General features: G+C 50.2%; 1 protein-coding gene across 1 annotated transcript in view; it reads right to left on the bottom strand.

The window, feature by feature from the left end:
• LOC128275097 (atypical protein kinase C) overlaps positions 1-18,377 on the bottom strand; it is a 57,729-nt gene that overhangs the window by 3,912 nt on the left and 35,440 nt on the right. The window contains exons 5-13 of the mRNA XM_053013491.1: positions 8,562-8,647; positions 7,989-8,178; positions 7,311-7,431; positions 7,030-7,236; positions 6,660-6,970; positions 6,495-6,595; positions 6,219-6,413; positions 1,885-2,000; positions 1,576-1,702 (exon numbers count right to left, since the gene is read on the bottom strand). Of these exons, the coding sequence (XP_052869451.1) occupies positions 1,615-1,702; positions 1,885-2,000; positions 6,219-6,413; positions 6,495-6,595; positions 6,660-6,970; positions 7,030-7,236; positions 7,311-7,431; positions 7,989-8,178; positions 8,562-8,647 (1,415 nt within the window). The 3' untranslated portion in view covers positions 1,576-1,614. The remainder of the gene's footprint in view (positions 1-1,575; positions 1,703-1,884; positions 2,001-6,218; positions 6,414-6,494; positions 6,596-6,659; positions 6,971-7,029; positions 7,237-7,310; positions 7,432-7,988; positions 8,179-8,561; positions 8,648-18,377) is intronic.

Raw genomic sequence — 18,377 nt, 5'->3', positions numbered from 1 at the left:
GATGTATACGATTGAATTCAATTGGATGCAGCATTGCGCAGCGCGGCGCGGCGCGTGGTGGTTGGTGGTTCAAAGGATATCTTTGTGGGTGGGTTGGTTGCAAACGAAACACTTACGTTTGTTTGTGTGTTTGATCATTTATCTATTCGTCTGTTACTATAGAATCTACATCCGTCACTCGGTCACACTGTTTCACACCGCGTTGGGGGGACACATATATACGAGTCGAGAGATAAACAGTATATGGGGTGTGTATTACAAGTCTAGAAGGAACCACTATTTACCTTCACAAGTTAACTATATCGGGCGGATAGAGTGCACACAGTAAACCGGATGAGCGAAAACATGAGACCTATGTAATGATCGAGGGCAAAAACAAAAACTACAAACAGTCGCAGAGGGGAGCGCGGACAGAAAATGAAGCGCGTTCACAGCAGCAAAAGAATTGCCAAAAATGAAACGAAAAACTATCTTACGATGAAGCAGTAAGTAATGTGAGGCGGCATTCTGTAACATGAGAGCGTTTGCACTACTTACTTTTGAGTGTGTGTGGATATTGGTCTCGTGTCATTATGAAAAAACGGAGGTAGAACGGAAAACGGAACAATCTACACTGTCGCTTCTCTCTTCGTCATTTCGTTTGCTTCCCAGAGGCAAGATTTTCGGAAAACGAATGACGAAAGGAAAAGCATTTCAGCTTTCTAGAGTGTGGTGGGCCCTGACGTCCCCTCGAGTCACGTCCTATAAAAACCTCGGGGACGCAAACGCCACATGTTAAGCCAAACTCAATTCTACACACGTTACGTTGCGTTATTCTTTTGAAGTACAGTCCAGACACGATGGTCTTCATTGCCGCGGAGGAGGAATATTCCATGCCGTGCTGTGTGTCAAGTAAGCACACATATTATTAGACGATCGAGTGTGGCTAGCCCGATACACCGCGTCCTTTACAGTGCTACCCCCGCGTAGGAATCAAGTAGTTTGACTCGAATTTCTCTCTCTGCACTCAATACTACGGGAAGTGGTAGGTTCGTAATGGTGGTGATGGTGGTGTTGGTTGTTATTGTTGGTGGTGGGATGACGAAACAACACCAGTGGAAAAAGGAAAGAGAAATACAGAGAAGAAACCCATAAACGACACGTAAAGGGAGCAAAAAGAGAGCAACAAACCAAAACACTTATTCGGTAGGAAGGAAAATGTGTACAAAAGTCATGTGTTTGCAGAAAAATAAAAATATGGACAAACATTTTAACAACATTAGTGTAGTGACTCCAATTATTGGACTCCGGAAGAGGAATATTTTACAAATGTTTGTATCTACTGTATGTGGCTGGTGATGGGCACAGCAGAGTGTGAAATAAACCGAAGAAACAACCAAAATGTTACGAAAAGCGTTGTAAAAATTGGAAAAGAAAATAACCTTCGCAACGATGGCGCAAATCAACGACTGTTTGTTCTATGTACTTGAGTGTGTGTGACCGGTGACTGGTGTATGTGTGTGTGTTTGTGGTGCGGGATGACACGATCGCAATTCGCGATCGAATCAGCGTGCGCGATCCTCACAAAATCCTTACCTGCATGTTGTATGGATGCAACTCGCAAGATGCGTGATGTCAAACGCAGTCCTCCAACGACATCAGCAACGGGTTCACGTACTCGAATCCCTCAAACTCGGACTGATCGATCTTATCGATGACGCGGCTACGGAACACACAAAAATAAACGTATTAAACCAAATCCATCAACTAACAGAAACTGCCGCCCTTCGACTGTCGACACGGGGACATGGAAGCGTTGCAGGATCCTCCAGTCGGTTGGCATTAGCAAGTAGCTAGTAAGGCAGGTGTGTGTGCTCCCCTACCGATACTGTCGCGACTACTTACTCATCATCCGGCGTCAGATGTACCGGTTCGTCGGTGAACTCAACCGGGAAGTTGGCCAGATCACGATCGGAGTCGAGCCGCGGCCGGAACGGAGGCGTAATCTGCTTTTGCTCAAGCTACAAGGGACGCGGCACACGTACGAGGGTAAAGAAATGTGTGTGTGGAGTAGACGGCAAACGGCAAACACAAACACATGAGCAAAAAGGAAAAAAAAACGATGGTAAATAAAAAGAATCAAAATCGGCGCCATTCCGTGAGGAGGTAGTAAATAAGAACAGAATCAAAATTAAATATTTATCATCATCATAACATTGTGTGTGTGTGGGCAAGAAAGAAACGGGAGCTAAAGTGGGATTGGAGCATTGAGCAGAACACATCAACAATCGGATTGTCACGATATAAAGAAGAATGATCAACATAAAATCGGCACACACTAACGGGGGCGCTATGGAAAAGAAGAAGCGCACACTGGAAGATGCTTGTGAAGGTCGTCATGCGTCATCTAGCAATTGCAGAACTGGTGAAAAACACAATCCTAGAAATGGACCATCATCCGAAAGAAAGCTTTACACTTACGATGCTGTTTCAACGGAGATCAGAACCATTAGGAAACAAAAAACGGTATCGAAATGATAAGCCAAAAGTTCATTCGTCGTTAGGCAGAGAAACATAAAGGAGCATAAATCTTAAAAATAGACATTCAACATGCAACATGACCCTCGCCCCGTTATTCTCGTCCGTTTGGCCGCCGTCTTTGAAAAATAAAACTATTCATTAGTCTGCAAAAGCCAAACCCTAAGCGACACCGTCAGGGCCAACACCAAAGAGAGCATACTTATCCTTTCGGCACGGACAGGGCACGGGACCCCCTCGAAACAAAGTCAACAATCGTTACTGACTTTTGATTTTGCCGTTTAATCTTCTACAAAAGTTTCATCTTTGAGCGAAATTTGACGGGAAGCCGAAACTTTAGCTCCGGCGTTCCCGGTGCATAATAAAGCACTTCGTCGTGTGCCACTTTTGCCAGTCATGATGGACCCACGTCTTGAGGAGCTTCAATAACATTAAGAGAGAGAAAAAGTGACCCAAAAACCTAGGGCGGCGCGGCAAAAGACAAACATTTTCGTTGAATTATAAAAGTCATTTCTACAACAACAGCACGAGCGCGAGTGAACCGAAGGACAAACGAAAGAATTAACTCGCACAAACTCGCACAAACTAGCACAAACTAACTACGGGGGCTAAGTAGTAGCATAAACAACATCAAACAACGCAAAGCAAACGACATCAGGCACACAGAGAAAGAAAGTTTGGTAAAAAGCGGCGCGTTCCGAACTGAAGAAGAAACAAGGGAGTGACACAAAACACCGGCAATCACCACCAGGCAGGCACGCAGACGGACGGGCAGGAAGACGAACGTTGGGAGGGACACGCGCGTGTGTAGGCACCGTGCGTTGTTCCGTGGGCCTCTCTTCCGATGGCTGCGCGACCTCTCTCCGAGATACTTAATTACGAGAGTTTGCGAAAGTTTGCTTTTCACCCGAAGGAGGATCCGGTAACGTTCACACACACCACCTGTGACAGCGGCCGCGGGCGCGCGCCTTCATCACAAACTTACGGATCGTCCGGGGTCAGCTCGGCCGGTTCGCGCGTAAACTGGGGATCAAAGTGACACGTTATGTCCTGGTCGCACCCATCGAACGATGGTATGTACGGTGGTGTCACCTCCTTTTGCGCCAGCTGCTCCACGAGCGGTTCGGGGACACAAATCATACGCGAGATTTCGCGAGTAGTTCAGGTGAGTGAAAATAGAACGTTGTTTACGTAAGCAATGGCAAATAATGTTTCTTCAACGCGGACACAGTACAAAAGGGGGCCTACGAGGAAGTTGACCGCTCTCACAGAGGGTTCACAAACGAAAGAGCTTTTTCAAAGAAAATACCTGTGCATGAAATACGATGTGGTGAAGTTATTCGACTATTGTATGTACACATGAATGTCTCGTGGCCAGTTCCGAAAATGACGACAGTATATACACGTCTATCAACATTTTTTGACATCTTCAACAAACGCAAAAGTAATAGTAATTCCCTCGTGACCTAACATCTGCGCTGCGATGCGGGCTCCAATGGTTAGTTTCTCGGTTTCCCGTTCTTTCGCACATGCTCTCCGTTGCGGTTGGCGGCACCCGTCGCAACATCTTCGAATGGCGCTGGCCCACAGTAGGGACAGTAGGACAAAAAAGTCCGCTCATAAATAGCTTGCCGTAATCCAATTACATCGTGCGCTATTCGACTTTTGTGGTTAACTCGTTGCCGCCGTTGCACACCTAGACCTCGGAAAAGCCCGTGGCTGGGAATTTCCGTCCGTGGGCGAAGCTAATCCTCGCCTCGCGAAGCGAATCCGCCCACGGACATACTTTGTGGGCGTGTAAATGTGTGTAATCCGGTGCCGTGTCCGTCCGGCGGGACAATAACAAAATTAATAACGCGCGAAAATAACAAAATCCTCCGTGCCAAGCCAGCCAGCCAAGTGGTTTGTGGTCGGCACCGCGTGATGATCGTATGCTGCGTATCATAATTCCACCGCCATTACCACCAACAATCAAACTAATGGTAAGCACTTTGGTGCATTTTGCTCCGCGTAAAAGTCGGTCCACGATGAAGGTAAAGATGGTTCCATTTTTCTCAGCTTCCCGAACGGTTCTTCCGACAACGCGACGACTAGAGCACCGAGAAGCACAATTCATCCGCCGGAAACACTCATGTTGAGTAAGTCCAGTCATCCCTCGTCATTTACGCGTCTTAGTTAAGAAAGCGGAAAAAGGATTGCGCTTGGCGTGGGTAAGGTCCCCTTCTCGTTTCAGAAGGCGAAAATACCTTAATGCCCGGAATGACGGGTTTTCACTTCTTATCAAACCATCCCAATCTGGAGTTCCGTTTTGCAGAAGCACACAAAACGAACCCTGTTCCTGGCAGCTTGACATTTAAAAAAAGAGATGCCCTGAGGATTGAGTTGAGTGGCCAACCGCCACAGAAATCAACCGTGGCGATCTGTCCGTGGAAACCCGTACTTTTTAGCTTGCCTGAGATTTTGCACGGCACATTACATTATTCAGTTAATGATTAATATCCTAAATTGCTGTTTATGTACACAAACATTGACGGGTGAGTGGCCATGTGCGCTTCGATAAACGATAGCCTAAACCAGGTGTCAGTCTAATGGGACTGTGTTTTTATTGGTCACCGGCAGGGCTCCACCGGTCCTGTTGTTATCTCGAAGCGACCGATGTACTCGGTAGTGACCCCGTTATCAACACTGCGACGAGGCCATTCAATTAAACATAAATACACACAAACCTGCTAAATATACGAACAACACGGTACATCACCGGACCGCCAAAAGTGGAGGACAACAACTCAGTGTGTCACTCGGTCGGTTGGTGACCGCGAAAAACTCACCCAAACCACAACATGCGCAACTGTAATCCGAAGACCAGCAAAAAAAAAGATTGGTGCAAGATTGGTGTGTGGTTATCGTGAAAATTGCACATTTTGCCCCCCATCCGGTCCGGGTCAATGTTTTTTTTCGGTGCCTGATGGTAAATTTTAAGTCAGCCTCTACCCACATTCTTTCCATCGGTCAGCAGTCCGGTGCCGCCAGGACCTGCCAACGTCACTCCGCCACCGCGCGGCGCACACGGAGTGTGGAAACGGAGTGTGCAGTGTAATCGAAACCGGAAATTGACTGCTTAACGACTGTAAATGATGTTTCGGTGCGGTGTGAATGTTAATGAGGGGATGCAAAATCGGAATCGCGGGAAACGGAACGGCACAAAAATATGTTTTCAATTCCCGCGTGTACTTAACGGAGCCAATCAGAAACGAATATAAAGCAATTTTCAGCACACGAACACGAATCAAAGCTACGAAAACAAAAAGAAAACATGAGTTCAAATAATACAACATGAGAGTGAAGGAACACCGTGTGTGTCCGACACGATGGTGGCGATGATGGTCACAACTGAAACACTTTGCCGGGGGATGAAAAACTTAAATACGGTGACAAAACAATGGTGTGAGGTGTGTGCATACAATGGCCGAAATGAAAAAAGGACGAACCCGAACGGAACACATATCTAATAATGCCAATCCAATTGTTGGGAAGTTGGTCCTCTCTCCTTTGCTATCCCCTCCATTTCTAATCCCATGGCATCTTTTTTATGTTGCCAAAAGTGAAACAAAAACAGCTCTTTCCGAGAGCCAACAGCTGTTGCGGTCGCTCCGCTTGAAACGGTAGAATCGCATTAGCCTACCACGGAGTACCATACGTACCATCTCCCAGTCGATGGTCTTGAAGAACGAGTGGTTCACGATGTCCATGAAGGCCGAATCGCGATTGCAGCCCAAACGGTCGGCCGGATTCTTGTTCAGGAAACCTTTCAGCACGGAGGCGGCCTTCACACTGAGCGACCGCGGAATACGGATCGTTTTCTCCAGTATCACCTGGAACAGATAGTCTTCCGTGTTCTGTCGGACGGACGGAAATTCAATTCGTTAGTATCAGCATAAACTGACCCCGAACTGTTGCGGGGAAGGGAGCCGACGAACCTGATCCGGATTCTCGGAAGCACCGGCAATATCGAACGGACTGCGGCCGGCCAACATCTCGTACAGCAACACTCCCAGTGCCCACCAGTCGACGGAGAACCCTGAATGGATCAAGAACTCGCGTGTTTAGCGCGCCTTTCGAAAGGACGCCAGGCGTCGTCTTACCGTAGTCTTCCCCACGCAGTATCTCCGGCGCGATGTAATTCGGTGTACCGCAGAACGTGGACGTCGTGTCGCCGGGTCTGATGCCCTCCTTGCACATCCCGTAATCGGTCAGCTTGATGTGGCCCTCGTGATCGAGCAGCACGTTGTCCAGCTTCAGATCCCGATAGATGATGCCCTTCTCGTGCAGGAAGTTCAGTGCCAGACTGATTTCGGCCGCGTAAAACCGCGCGTGTTCCTCCGGCAGGCGGCGCTGGCGCTGCATGTGGAACATCAGATCACCACCGCGCACGAACTCGATCACGAAGAACAACCTAAAAGAAGCGCAGGAGTCAGTTTCAACGGTCGCATCTGCTTGACTGTGATCGCTTACCGTGACGGTGTCTGGAAGCACGAATGCAAACCCACCAGGAACGGGTGGTTCGAGGCCGTCTCGAACACATGCTTCTCCGTCTGCACCCAATCGATGTCCTCGTCGTCGGTGACGAGCGCCTTCTTGATCACCTTCATTGCGTAGATGCGCCGTGTTGTCCTCAGTTCCACCATCAACACCTTGGCGTAGCTTCCGCGGCCAATAACACTGTGTGCAGCGGCGAGAAAAAAGAAGGTCATTCTGAGGTCGCCCTTCGAAACCCAAACCAACGAGCAGCTTACCGGATCAACTCGAAATCATTCAGCGAGTACTGCCGCTGGGTGACAGGCTCTAGCGGTTCCTCCACATTATCGTTCACCTCGACCGGTACCTGGTCGCTGGAGTGCAACTCGGGCGGATAGTCTAGCGGTGCCTGGATGACATCACCGGCACTAGATTCATCGTTCGGATCATGATGCTGTGGTAACAAATAAAAACGGTTCAAAAACGGGGTACACAACATGAAACGGCGCACACGACCTGCAATTCCAGGACGCGCACCACAATGGGGACCCCCCCCTTCGAATGCATTACTCTCCTCTCTCTATCTCTCTCTCTCTTCGCCACGTCCATCGGTGGTGCAGTTTAATTTAATTTTCAACCTTGCTCTTGAAGCTTTCGCTCATCCCGTCCTCCTGGGGAAAGAACGTGTTGCTGGCGCTACGTGCGTCACTACTGCCCTATTTTCTATTCCCGCTTCCGGACTGCGCACACACACACACACCAGGGCGCAGCATCATCGGAAACGGAAACGAATATATAGAAATGGCGCACGATTTGACGTAGGAAGGCCACAGAGAGCTTGAAAATTAAAATGCAAACCAACCCGGGTGCGGGTGGCGAGAGAACGGCATTCCGGGTGGCGGCCCTCGAGAACCAACCACACCTCAGGGGAGAGGTCTGCAGCGACCTCAAACAACCCCGAGCCCCGAGGGGTGGGTCAATACTTACATCGCGCTCCTTGAAGACCGGTTCGACATGCTCGTTGCTGCACGGTTTATTGCCAAGCTTGTGGCACTTTTTGTGCACCAACAGCTTGCACTGAATGCACTTGAATCCCTGCCGGCCGAGACCCCAGATGCGGTCGTGGCAAAAGGCGCAGAAGGCTTTCTACAGAGAGGGTGAACGGGGAGAAATGAAAGAGCGGGTCATTTAAAAGTGTGTAAAAATGGAAAATAAAACACCGCGGTAAAGCAGATCCCGCCGAGCGCTACACGATGGCCGGGGAAAAGTCCTTCGTCCATGGAAATTTGTATATGATTTTTTTGCTTGCACCCTCTACTGGTCTCGTTAAAATGGCGCCGGCATTCAATATGCTAGCGGATAAGCGGAAAATCTAATGAAGAAAATTCAATAAACCGAGAGGAGCGTGCATTACACGGCAGGACGGCCGGCCGTCGGACGGATGCGTTCTTCTCGATCGACGGGGATCTGCTTCCTCTCGCGGTGGATGGGTGGCCGGGTACCGCGCCGAGTGGACATAGAAAACTTACTCGATTGAATCTCTTCGCTTGGAAAATGTGTCCGTTTATCCGGTACAGCTTGCGCCATCGTCGGGCGCCCCTTCGGTAAATGCTACCTGCAAGATGTATAGAAAAAGAAGTCAAACGTGAGTAAGTCCTCGCTTTCGTGTGGTTCCAGCGTGACCCGCGGTTGGAGGAAAGTAAATTAATGAGCGCGCTTCACACCGATTCACCGTGCGTCGGCATGGTGACTTTGTCACGTACGTGATTTGCAATCACCTCACAAGGACGCAGGGTGACACATTATGGCAGCAAATAACAATTAATCATCACCATGGATGAGTTTGCATCTATGTGGCCGCGTACTTTGTGGTTTTACACGATGGGAAAGCGTGGCCCGGTTGGCAACTAGCTCCAAATTCAGAGAACCAACAGCAAATCTGCTGGTAGAGTTCGGCACTACACCTCGAAAATCCACGTAGCGAAGCGTCCCCAGCTGAGGTAGACAGACGAACTAACAGGAAACGGCGGTTTTGGTCGGGAGGGGATTTACAAGCACAGTTCTCCCGGAACGCTTCCGCTCGAGTGTGTATTCCATCAAACTTCTACCCAACCGGTCGTTCGCTCGGTCGGATGGCCCAGTCGGTTAACAAAGAGCAAAGTTTACAGCGTGCGTCCTGCTGCGTGTTTCTCTTCCAGCTGCGAGTTACCAAAGGTCACCTCAAGCTTGTTGCTCCCGCGGGAGACTATCCCCCCTATTATGGATCTCGAACGGAAATTCTACCGTTCGAGTGAACACAACAAGAGAGAAAGCAGAATACAGCAAGAGAGAAGGCAGAAAGAGAAAGCTATAGCAAAATGAACTCAAAATGAATGGAATGAACGTTCGAGGACTCGAATCGAGTTCTATAATAGGGGGGTATATCGGAACTAGACCAGCCACTTCACACTCCAGGAATGCTTCAGAGTGTACCGGAGACGACGACAACGACCTAGACACGGTGGTGACGGTGGCCCTTGCTCACTCACCGTGAAGATTTGAAGTGTGACGACAATGAATGCTAATATTTGCCTTCCGTGCCCGTGTGTCGAGGTGGGTGTGTGTGTACAAAACAGGGTGCACAATGTAACAAAATTAGGTTCCGGCGGCACCCAGCCAACAATGGCGAGTAGTGGCCGCGCTTCCTGTTACAACACAGCGCCCCGTAACAGTTTGAGGTTAGAGCACGCACAATGCAGCCATAGCAACATACCTCCTTCAGAATCTCTCACCCAACTGATCATAGCAATCTGCGTAGAACGGCTGAATGGTCGGGAAAGATGTCTAAATCTGGGCAGTAATATACCAATTGAATTGATTACACAACGTGCATTCAACCAATCGCTTTTAGAGTTTCAAAACGGCCTCCGGTAGAGAAAGTGACTTGGACACCGAGGTGGTGCCGCGCTGTTTGGTAAAAGTACCCCAATCCGATTCCGATGTCCGGTCCCATCTAGCACGCTAAATGATCGAATATGCCCCCCGAAATAGGGTTGTGCTGCGGATAGGTAAAAAAAGGCCTCATCGCGCTTTGTCGTTGCAGTCCCATCGCAGGGGCAAGTGGCAAAACCACCACCACCAACAACATCATCCTTCCTTCCTGCACATTCCGGTGGCCTTCGCGTTCGGGATGTCGTTCCATGCCAGGTGGAAAATCCAATAAACGCCAGCAGAGTCGTTCTTCGGATGCCATGCTAAGGATCGAGACATGGCAGCCGAACCGGAAAAAAGCGTTCATCAAAAGCCGGCCTACGCGCTACACACTGGTCTTTCCCCCCAGGGGGGCTAGTCGCTGCCGATCTTGTGCTCTCTCGATGCGCACGGGGAGAGCTTGCACCGCCGGAAGGATAATTGGATTAAGTCAATTAAACTGTTAACTGCTTACACAAGCTGGCCTCACCGCGGGACTGCTGCTACATTTCGAGAAACCGGGCGCGGAAGGACCGAACTCAACCGATGGCCGCTGTCGGTGTGTTTGGTACGACGGCGCGAGCGTATCGAAATTCTGATGTGGATGACTTGAGGCTTCTACAGCATGTTGGACCGCAGAAAAATTACGAGCATTTGCGCGGCGTATGGCGCACGACCTTTACAGATTAGCGAGAGAGTGTCCTGCAGCGTGAGTTGCTAAACGAGTGATTAATTTAACTGTTCATTTTTACTACGAGGACTATTTGCTCACGGTATGATGAGTCATAAAAGACCCCCAATAAGAAAGTATATAATGCACGCACTTTACTTACATGGCCTACCAAAGATTTCACGACGCCATTGTTTGTAATAATTCATAGGTATCGCCCGTTTTCAACAGTTTTGTCTAGAAAAGGATACCAATATAAAAAAAACATACGTGCTTCAATGGAACGGATTGTCAAACGATGTTCACTTTTTTTATCGTATCCATGGCAACATTTCATAGGTTGCCCAATTCCATTGACATCCTTGGTTAACTTACATCATCGAATTAGCAAAACGATTCTGTTTCTATAAAAACATACAGAACATTCTTCAAAACAATATAATAAACCAAAACTGAACTACTGTAAGCCCAGAGATCCTGTTCGTTCAGACCGCGATCTCGACTTATTGCAACGCCAAAGAAACAAAGAACCCCAGTTGGGCCGGGTTGCCAAACTATAGCGCATTGTTTTTAACGAATCGCTACGGGTGTTTCAGAGTGTGTGTGTGTGAGTAGAAACTTCTGCACTGCACACTACTACCCACAGCACACTATTGCATCGCATACTATGTTTCAGCCAATCAGAAAACATGTTCCGCCGGTTTTGTCAGTAGCGTCATCAGAACGCCAAACACTTAACCAATAAGACTGTGCGGATATTCTGATTGAACCAATCAGGATTCAGACTTTTTGAATTTGTTACGCAAAGGTCCTGCTGTGGCCGAATGACCGTTGCACATTAAATCGCAATAACGAGATTCCTACGTCGCTTTCTGCCCAACTGCCCGCTGTGCGGAAAGCATACAATGTATTTTATTAATTACTCTCCGAATACGGTGCAAAAGCTTCGCCAAAGTGTGGCTTTGTCCACGTCCGTTCTAAAGTATGCTCGCCGCCGGAAAGAACCATAGTTCGTACGGATATTTTACAACGGTCCGCCGGTACATTCCAATTTCAGCGACACGTTTCTCTCGGGATATGAAGTGCCCACGGTACGGACGCTTGACGTTTTGACCATCGTCCACTAATCCGTGATGGTGTTTGAACAGAACAGCTCGTTCTGGAATTGGGAAGGGCAGGTCACTGGCGAGAGTATAAAAATTAATATTCCATTACCGTAGTGGATTCCTTATCGCTGTGGTCCCACTTTTGTAACCTTCCATATATTGCCTTTCGGTGGCTCGCCTTGTCCGGTGAACTACATGCATAGAAACTTTTGTAATAAGAGATGTGTTTCTAAATACCCCATCAGCACCGAATAATGAGCATGGTGCTCTGTTCGGTTCCGTAATACGCTCGGAATGACTGTTTCGGAACGATTGTGCACACTAAAAACTATCGATCGATGATAATTTGAATCCCTTAAAACGACCTACACTGCTGGTCCGCCCGTAGGTCCTAAATGTCTGTACCTTGGTTGCGCTTTTGAGGGGCTTTATAGCGGGGTGATTTTAGCGCTTATTAGAGACCACCTCCCGCTTACAAAGCTTCATCGCAACCACCCAGGAGGGTCTGCGGTCCGATAATCTCTACACTATTACCAGAAATACAGTTTAATAGCGCAAAACACGTCCGCATAATTCCTGGCTGCCACCGGAGCCTATGGTAACGAACACCCTCTGCGTCGTAACGCGCCAAAGCCATTGTTGCCGCCGTGTACTTAATATAAATCGGTGTACCCGAAGCTCCCGGACCGGATATTTACCGCCATCGCGCCAACCGGAACCCGGGTTATTAGCGTCACTCCGCTCCGGCATCCCGTGCTGCTTCGGAGGGCGCGCTTCATCGGAGATAAAGTTGTGAATAGTTAAACAAAAGTTTCCCGTTCCCACAGCCATTGTGCCGCAGATAAAGGATGACTTTTATCGACTGTCCTGTCGTTGTCGTCCGTGGCGCTTAGTGCAGTTAGTGGGACTCTTGGACCCCGCCGGGGGCCCGCCCGCCCGCAGGAAACGCAAAATGTTATAGTTTTCCAAACTGATAACAAGATTTAACCTTCCGAGCGGCGACCGGTTCTGTGCTCGTCGTGACGGGGCCGTTTGCGGGTAAAAGGTACTACTTCTTCTTGTCGTCCCTCTGCCCGTTAAGTACATTTTGCATTAAAAATTCAAACCCAAACCGTCGAACCCGATCTCTGCCGGTTCGTCCTCCGACTAGGGCCAGCGAGCACCACTAAATTCATAATCCTTTTCCTGGGACGCGGATTAAGCGTACCTTCAGCGCGCGCGAGGAATCCCTGGCCCCGGACCCCACCCGGTAATTCGGTAAGCTCACAGCGTCAGTAAGTCAGTCACGGACGTCCACACCACCACCGACCAGACCACCACCAGACCAGATGGCAGCAGATTACGATTTACCGCCACCAACCTGGCCGTCTCGTCACCCGATTTTGTAACAAAATCTCATCCTGCTGCTACACACCTGTGCCCTCCTGGCCATCCGACCCACCGACCGACAATTCATCTCTTTAATGGCCTCTTCAGCGCGCGCCGTAGCAGACCGCAATCAAAACGGGTCGGGACGTCGTTGTTCCGGCGATGCCATCTTCTTGCCATCCTTTCTGTGTGTCGCTTGTGTGAATCTGAAGGAGCGCGTCCGTCCGACTAAGGAGATGTGCATAAATTATGTGTGCTCACTTTTTCACCACCCACCCAGTCAGCAATATCTCCGAGTCCGAGTGTGTGGTTCGCACGGAATCGGAATTGCAGATTGGTGGTCGACGACGGAAGAAATTACATTAACGTCATATTTGAGCAGCATCAGACTCTCGACAAACTTTGCCGGCCATGGGCATTGTTTAGACGAGGTCCGAAAAAATCAAGCCACTTGCAGGACCAGGAACCCCCGGGGGCCACCCCCTGCACACGAAGAAGACGTTCGCTCCGGTTCGACCCCCGCCGGCCGGAGGGCAATCAGCACGTCTGGTTCCGTGCCGTGCTGCGGTACAATTTACATTCCTAATTAGCAAACAGAACTTCATTCGGGGGGTTCGTTTTCTCTTCGACGTCAAACGTCGACGGAACCTACAAGCTCATGAGTCGATATCGTTCACCCAGCCCCGTTTGTCTTGTCGGTTGATTCGAGATCAGAAATCAGATACTTCAAGATACATGGAACAAGCCTGGCATAGTTTAACATGTTTGGGCCCAAACCCGAGGTTCTCAAAATTGTGCAAAATGATGTAAACGGGGTACGCGACGACGAATGGCGTTGATTGAATTATGTCCGAGGAACTCCACAACCACCGACCGGACGCGCTACGACGGTACAAGTTTTCGGAAACTTTAAACTACGCCGACCTGGAGCTGGCGCAACGTTTACTAAAGATGCCGGTGCCGTTGCCGGTTGAAGGTAATTCATCTCTCGAAAGTAGTGCAACTCCCGCGTGCTGATAATGAGAAAATGGTTCTTTTCTAACGCCGAGTAGTTCCGCACATCGTTTTTCCGTTGCTTGTGTGTGTCCAGAACCAATACGGTGGCGAGAGTTCATTAGGTGAGTGAGTTCCTGTAGAACGCGTGATGTTGACCTTTTTGCCTCCCAAAAAGGCCTTAATGGAGCACACATATTGGGCCCGCGAATCGTCCCGGAAGCTTCCGACGAATCGACAGACGATCGACGGATGCACTGCGCTGTTGCACTGTGCCTCTCACCTGTTGGTCACCTCCGGATGCCGACCGGATGGTGTACTTTTGATTTGTGGGCAGCCGTCGCCGTCGCCGCCGGAACGCAATCCATAGCGAACCATTCGGACAGACCCGGACCGGGGTTGCGGGCATTGGTTTACGAAAACTCAAACAGAACTCCGCCGGTACCGGGAGATGATCAAACAAGCTTCGTCCAAAGCGTTCCCGTCGAAATCTCTGTCGGGCCTACACGGGCCTTTCGTCGTAAAAAGGGGTTACCTCGTAGGCGCGACCCCGGCTGGCAGCTCAAATCAAATATCAATCAGAAAATCTCCCGGCAAACTCACCCGGAGGACCGAGAGGCAGACCGGCAGACAACAGCGCCGCGTAGGCTGGCGTGTTCAAATTTACATAGAACAGCCAACCGGAACCTACAACCACGGGGACCGGAAGATTGGAAGGCTCACTGTGGCAAAGCATCTTCCACCGGAGAGCGCGGCGTGGCACGGTTCCGGAACTGTGAAACGAATAGAACGCTCAGTGGCGAAGCGTTGCAGCGCTGTCGAATGCTGGTTGTTGTTTGTCTTTGGGAGGGTGAAGCTAGGGGGCCAGGGATGACCGTGTGCTGATTAATTTGGCTCAGCGCGGAACGCCAATCATCGCCGCCCGCGGAAGGGAGCGAGGAACACCAAAGTTCGCTGTTCGGCAGGAGTATTGATTCCTTGTTCCGAGGTGTTTGCGTTTTCCCCCCAGAGATGTGCCATAAATCTCAGGCCAGGCCAGCGCAACAAGTGAGAAAGAATGGGTTTGTGCTTGGTTGGACTTCAACGGGGACTTTCCTTCTGACACCCTCCGCCAATTAGTGGCCCCCATGGAGAGGGGCATTCCGGGAACTTTCAACGCCACGCTAAATGGATCGAAAGTAATTCGCATTCGACTAACAGCCTCGCAATTCTGTTCGGACCTCGGACTCATTTTAAAGTTCACTGTACTGAACAATCGACGAACAACGCAATGCCGCCAATCCGGGAGACCATTAATTACTGTCAAAGATCAAAAGGTGGCCAATCAAAGCGAACGTATCCCCCCCTCTAATGATGGGGCCACCGTTCGCTTGTTTGTACAATCCTTTCATCGGCACATCGGCTTTCAATTAACGCAACGCATTTCCAATTGTCCCGCGCAAAACCCTTCATTAACGTCTTAACGCCGGACCAACACCTTTGTGTTCTCACACTTCTCCTGCGGGGCCACGGACCGGGGTCCTTAAAAGTGCACCCCGTCCGGTGCACCGAGAGTCAAACGAAAAATGACAGTTCCCTGGGCCAGGACGTACGTTCGCAAGTTTGTGGACCGGATCAGCGTAATCGACGAGCATTCCGATTACTTCCTCATTCAACGGTACTTCGAAAAGGCGTACGCCATCCACTGCGTTCCGCGCAACGGCCGAGAGCGTGCCGCGTGGTACGGATACCGGGCCGCCCTCGGGCTCGTCTACCTAACGTACGTCCACAAGGCGTACTGGATCGCCCGGCACTGGGAGGACGGGTTGAGCAGTGCGAACATCCTCGGCGTCGTCTGGTTCTTCAGTGCGGCCATCCTGCGCCTCGCCATCCTCGAGTGGCACTACCCGTTGATGGAGCGTCTGCAGGCGTTCCTGAATGACCACTCGTACCGGCGGGGCGACGCTGCGGTCCGTGCCAAACGCACCCGGTTCTACCGGACCACCAATCGGTTCACGCTCACCGTGATCGCCCTGAACGTGCTCGAGATTGTGTGCTTCGCGGCGACGAACGTGGTTTCGCTGGAGGACTTTATGCTGCAGTACCGTGGCCGGGTCGTTGGCGGTTGGCCCGTTCAGATTGCGTACGGTGTGGTTACGATGTGCTGGGGTGGGATGTACTGTATGGGGTTCATGATCTGCTACGTGCTGATCAGTACGTTCGCGCTCGAGATCGACATTTTGGTGCACTCGATCGACGAATTGAACCGCGAGTTGCGCCATACGCTAGATCCGGACGGCGATCGCTACTGGAACGATGTGTTGCAGAAGCTAAGACCCCACGTAGACCGTCTGATGGAGCTGTTCGAGTAAGAGAATCGATCATTGTAGAGGTGGCGTTTAAAGTCTATCGCACGGTTGCACTTTCAGGAAGCTAACGAAACTGAAGGCAGTCATCAATCCGATCGCCTTCGTGCAGTACTACAGCACGTACGTCGTCATAGCCGACTGTTGCCTAATCCTGGCGACCGGCAAGTTCTCGAGCCTTTCCATCGTCTACCTCATGTCGATGGCCGTTTTCCTGACCGAATCGTTTCTGCTTTGCCGCGGCATCGAGAGTGTAAGGGATGTGGTAAGTACATCGGCAGTGGTGATCTTGGCGATCGAACTAACGATCGGTGTCTCATTGTGAAACCTCACAGAAAGCGAGGGTCGCCGCCGCTTTGTACGACTTCGAGTGGACACTGAAGATGCACTGCAACGATCGGCGCTTGGTCCAGCAACATCGCCACGTCCGACGTACCTTTCTGCTGCTCACCGGGCAAGCCGGCCAGATGGTTCACTTTAGCTTCGCCGGCATCGGGGACATTTCGATGAACAGCTTCTCGGAGCTGGTCGAGAAGAGCTACTCGATGTTAACGTTTCTTTTGCAGTTCGCCCGATAAGGTTGCTGGTGTCCTGGAGTTCCGCCAGAAAATGGCACCCACCAGTTTTGGAGACTAATCTGCCGGCATCATGCCGGCGGGATTAAGTGTTTTATGCATGTCTGCAACTTTATCCATTAGCGGGCCGCCCGTCCGTCCGCCTCACTAAATTTCGCTTGGTGTTACTTTAGTTGATTTATCTGTGTCACTTTGTGCCGTCACGTTGATGGGCCTTCTGCCGGCCGGGGCCATTTTTTTTCCTGGTACCAGGCACACAAACCCCCGTGCCCAAAACGTGCCTTATCCGAGGAGCGCGCCCGGTGCCATTTTGGCCAAATAAAGTGTCATAAACAAATTTTCACTGCAATTTATTCGATATGCCCCGCGGGCGGCTGTGGGCCCGGGAAAAAAGTTTTCATCCCAATGTCGCCACCAGCCCGGGCACACACACACGCACACTAATGGAGGACAAACATATTGAGAGCTGCTGCCGAGTTTAGCGAGGGTGTCCTCCGTTTTTCGGAAGCGGCCCCCCCCGCGCCGCAGATCCCGCGCGCATTCAGTTTATTGCAAAACTTCATCCCATTTGCACATTTTTCCATGTGTGAGTGTGCTCCTAGTTCGTCACATAGGGCGTAGGGCCCCGCGGGGACCGTGCACGGGAGCGAAATAAAGGACCTTTCAGCAAAAGCTCGTTGCCGAACCCGGAAGCTTCCGGGTTTTTTTGTTGGCAGAACCAAACAAGCGAACCAAAAAAAGCGTGGAAACTGGATCAAATCCGTTTGGCCTCTCTCGTTTGTAGTTCCTTTTTTTCCCCCTAACCCCAAAAAGCCATACTTGGCTTCTGAAAGAAACGGGTTAGGCCCGTTTGGTAAGAGCTAAGCCATTTTGAGGCGTTTTTATTCTATTTGTGCTAAAACATAAATTCGCCAAATTCATCAAACATATGCAGCATCATTTGCATACGCGTCCGGTCATCGCCGTCGCAATGTCACGCGCGACTCTACGATGCCTACGAATCCCTTTTTCAGATTCGGGCGCGTCGTCCCTCGGGACGCTGTGTGCATTTTTCATCTTCACGAAAAACCGATCGTCAAGCCCGGGAGTGAACAGTTTTTGATGAAACAGAAAATCAAAACCCCATAAAAAGGGACTGGAACTTGACACGGCCCACAGTAAGATTCCCCCGGGACGGGCGCACTGAAGAAATCAATATAGCGAAGCACTCGCGTACGGAAACTGCACAATGGTTCAAAAACAACAACAAAAAAGATCGGAAAACTGTCCGGAATAAGCGATAGTGGAGAGCAATTTATTTAAAAACTGTTTTTCACTTCCCCGTGGGACGCGCGCGGGC

This window comes from Anopheles cruzii, chromosome 2 (assembly GCF_943734635.1).
Source record: "Anopheles cruzii chromosome 2, idAnoCruzAS_RS32_06, whole genome shotgun sequence".
NCBI lineage: Eukaryota > Metazoa > Arthropoda > Insecta > Diptera > Culicidae > Anopheles > Anopheles cruzii.
The sequence above is the reverse complement of the archived record's forward strand: the minus strand, read 5'-3'. Positions and strand labels throughout refer to the sequence as shown.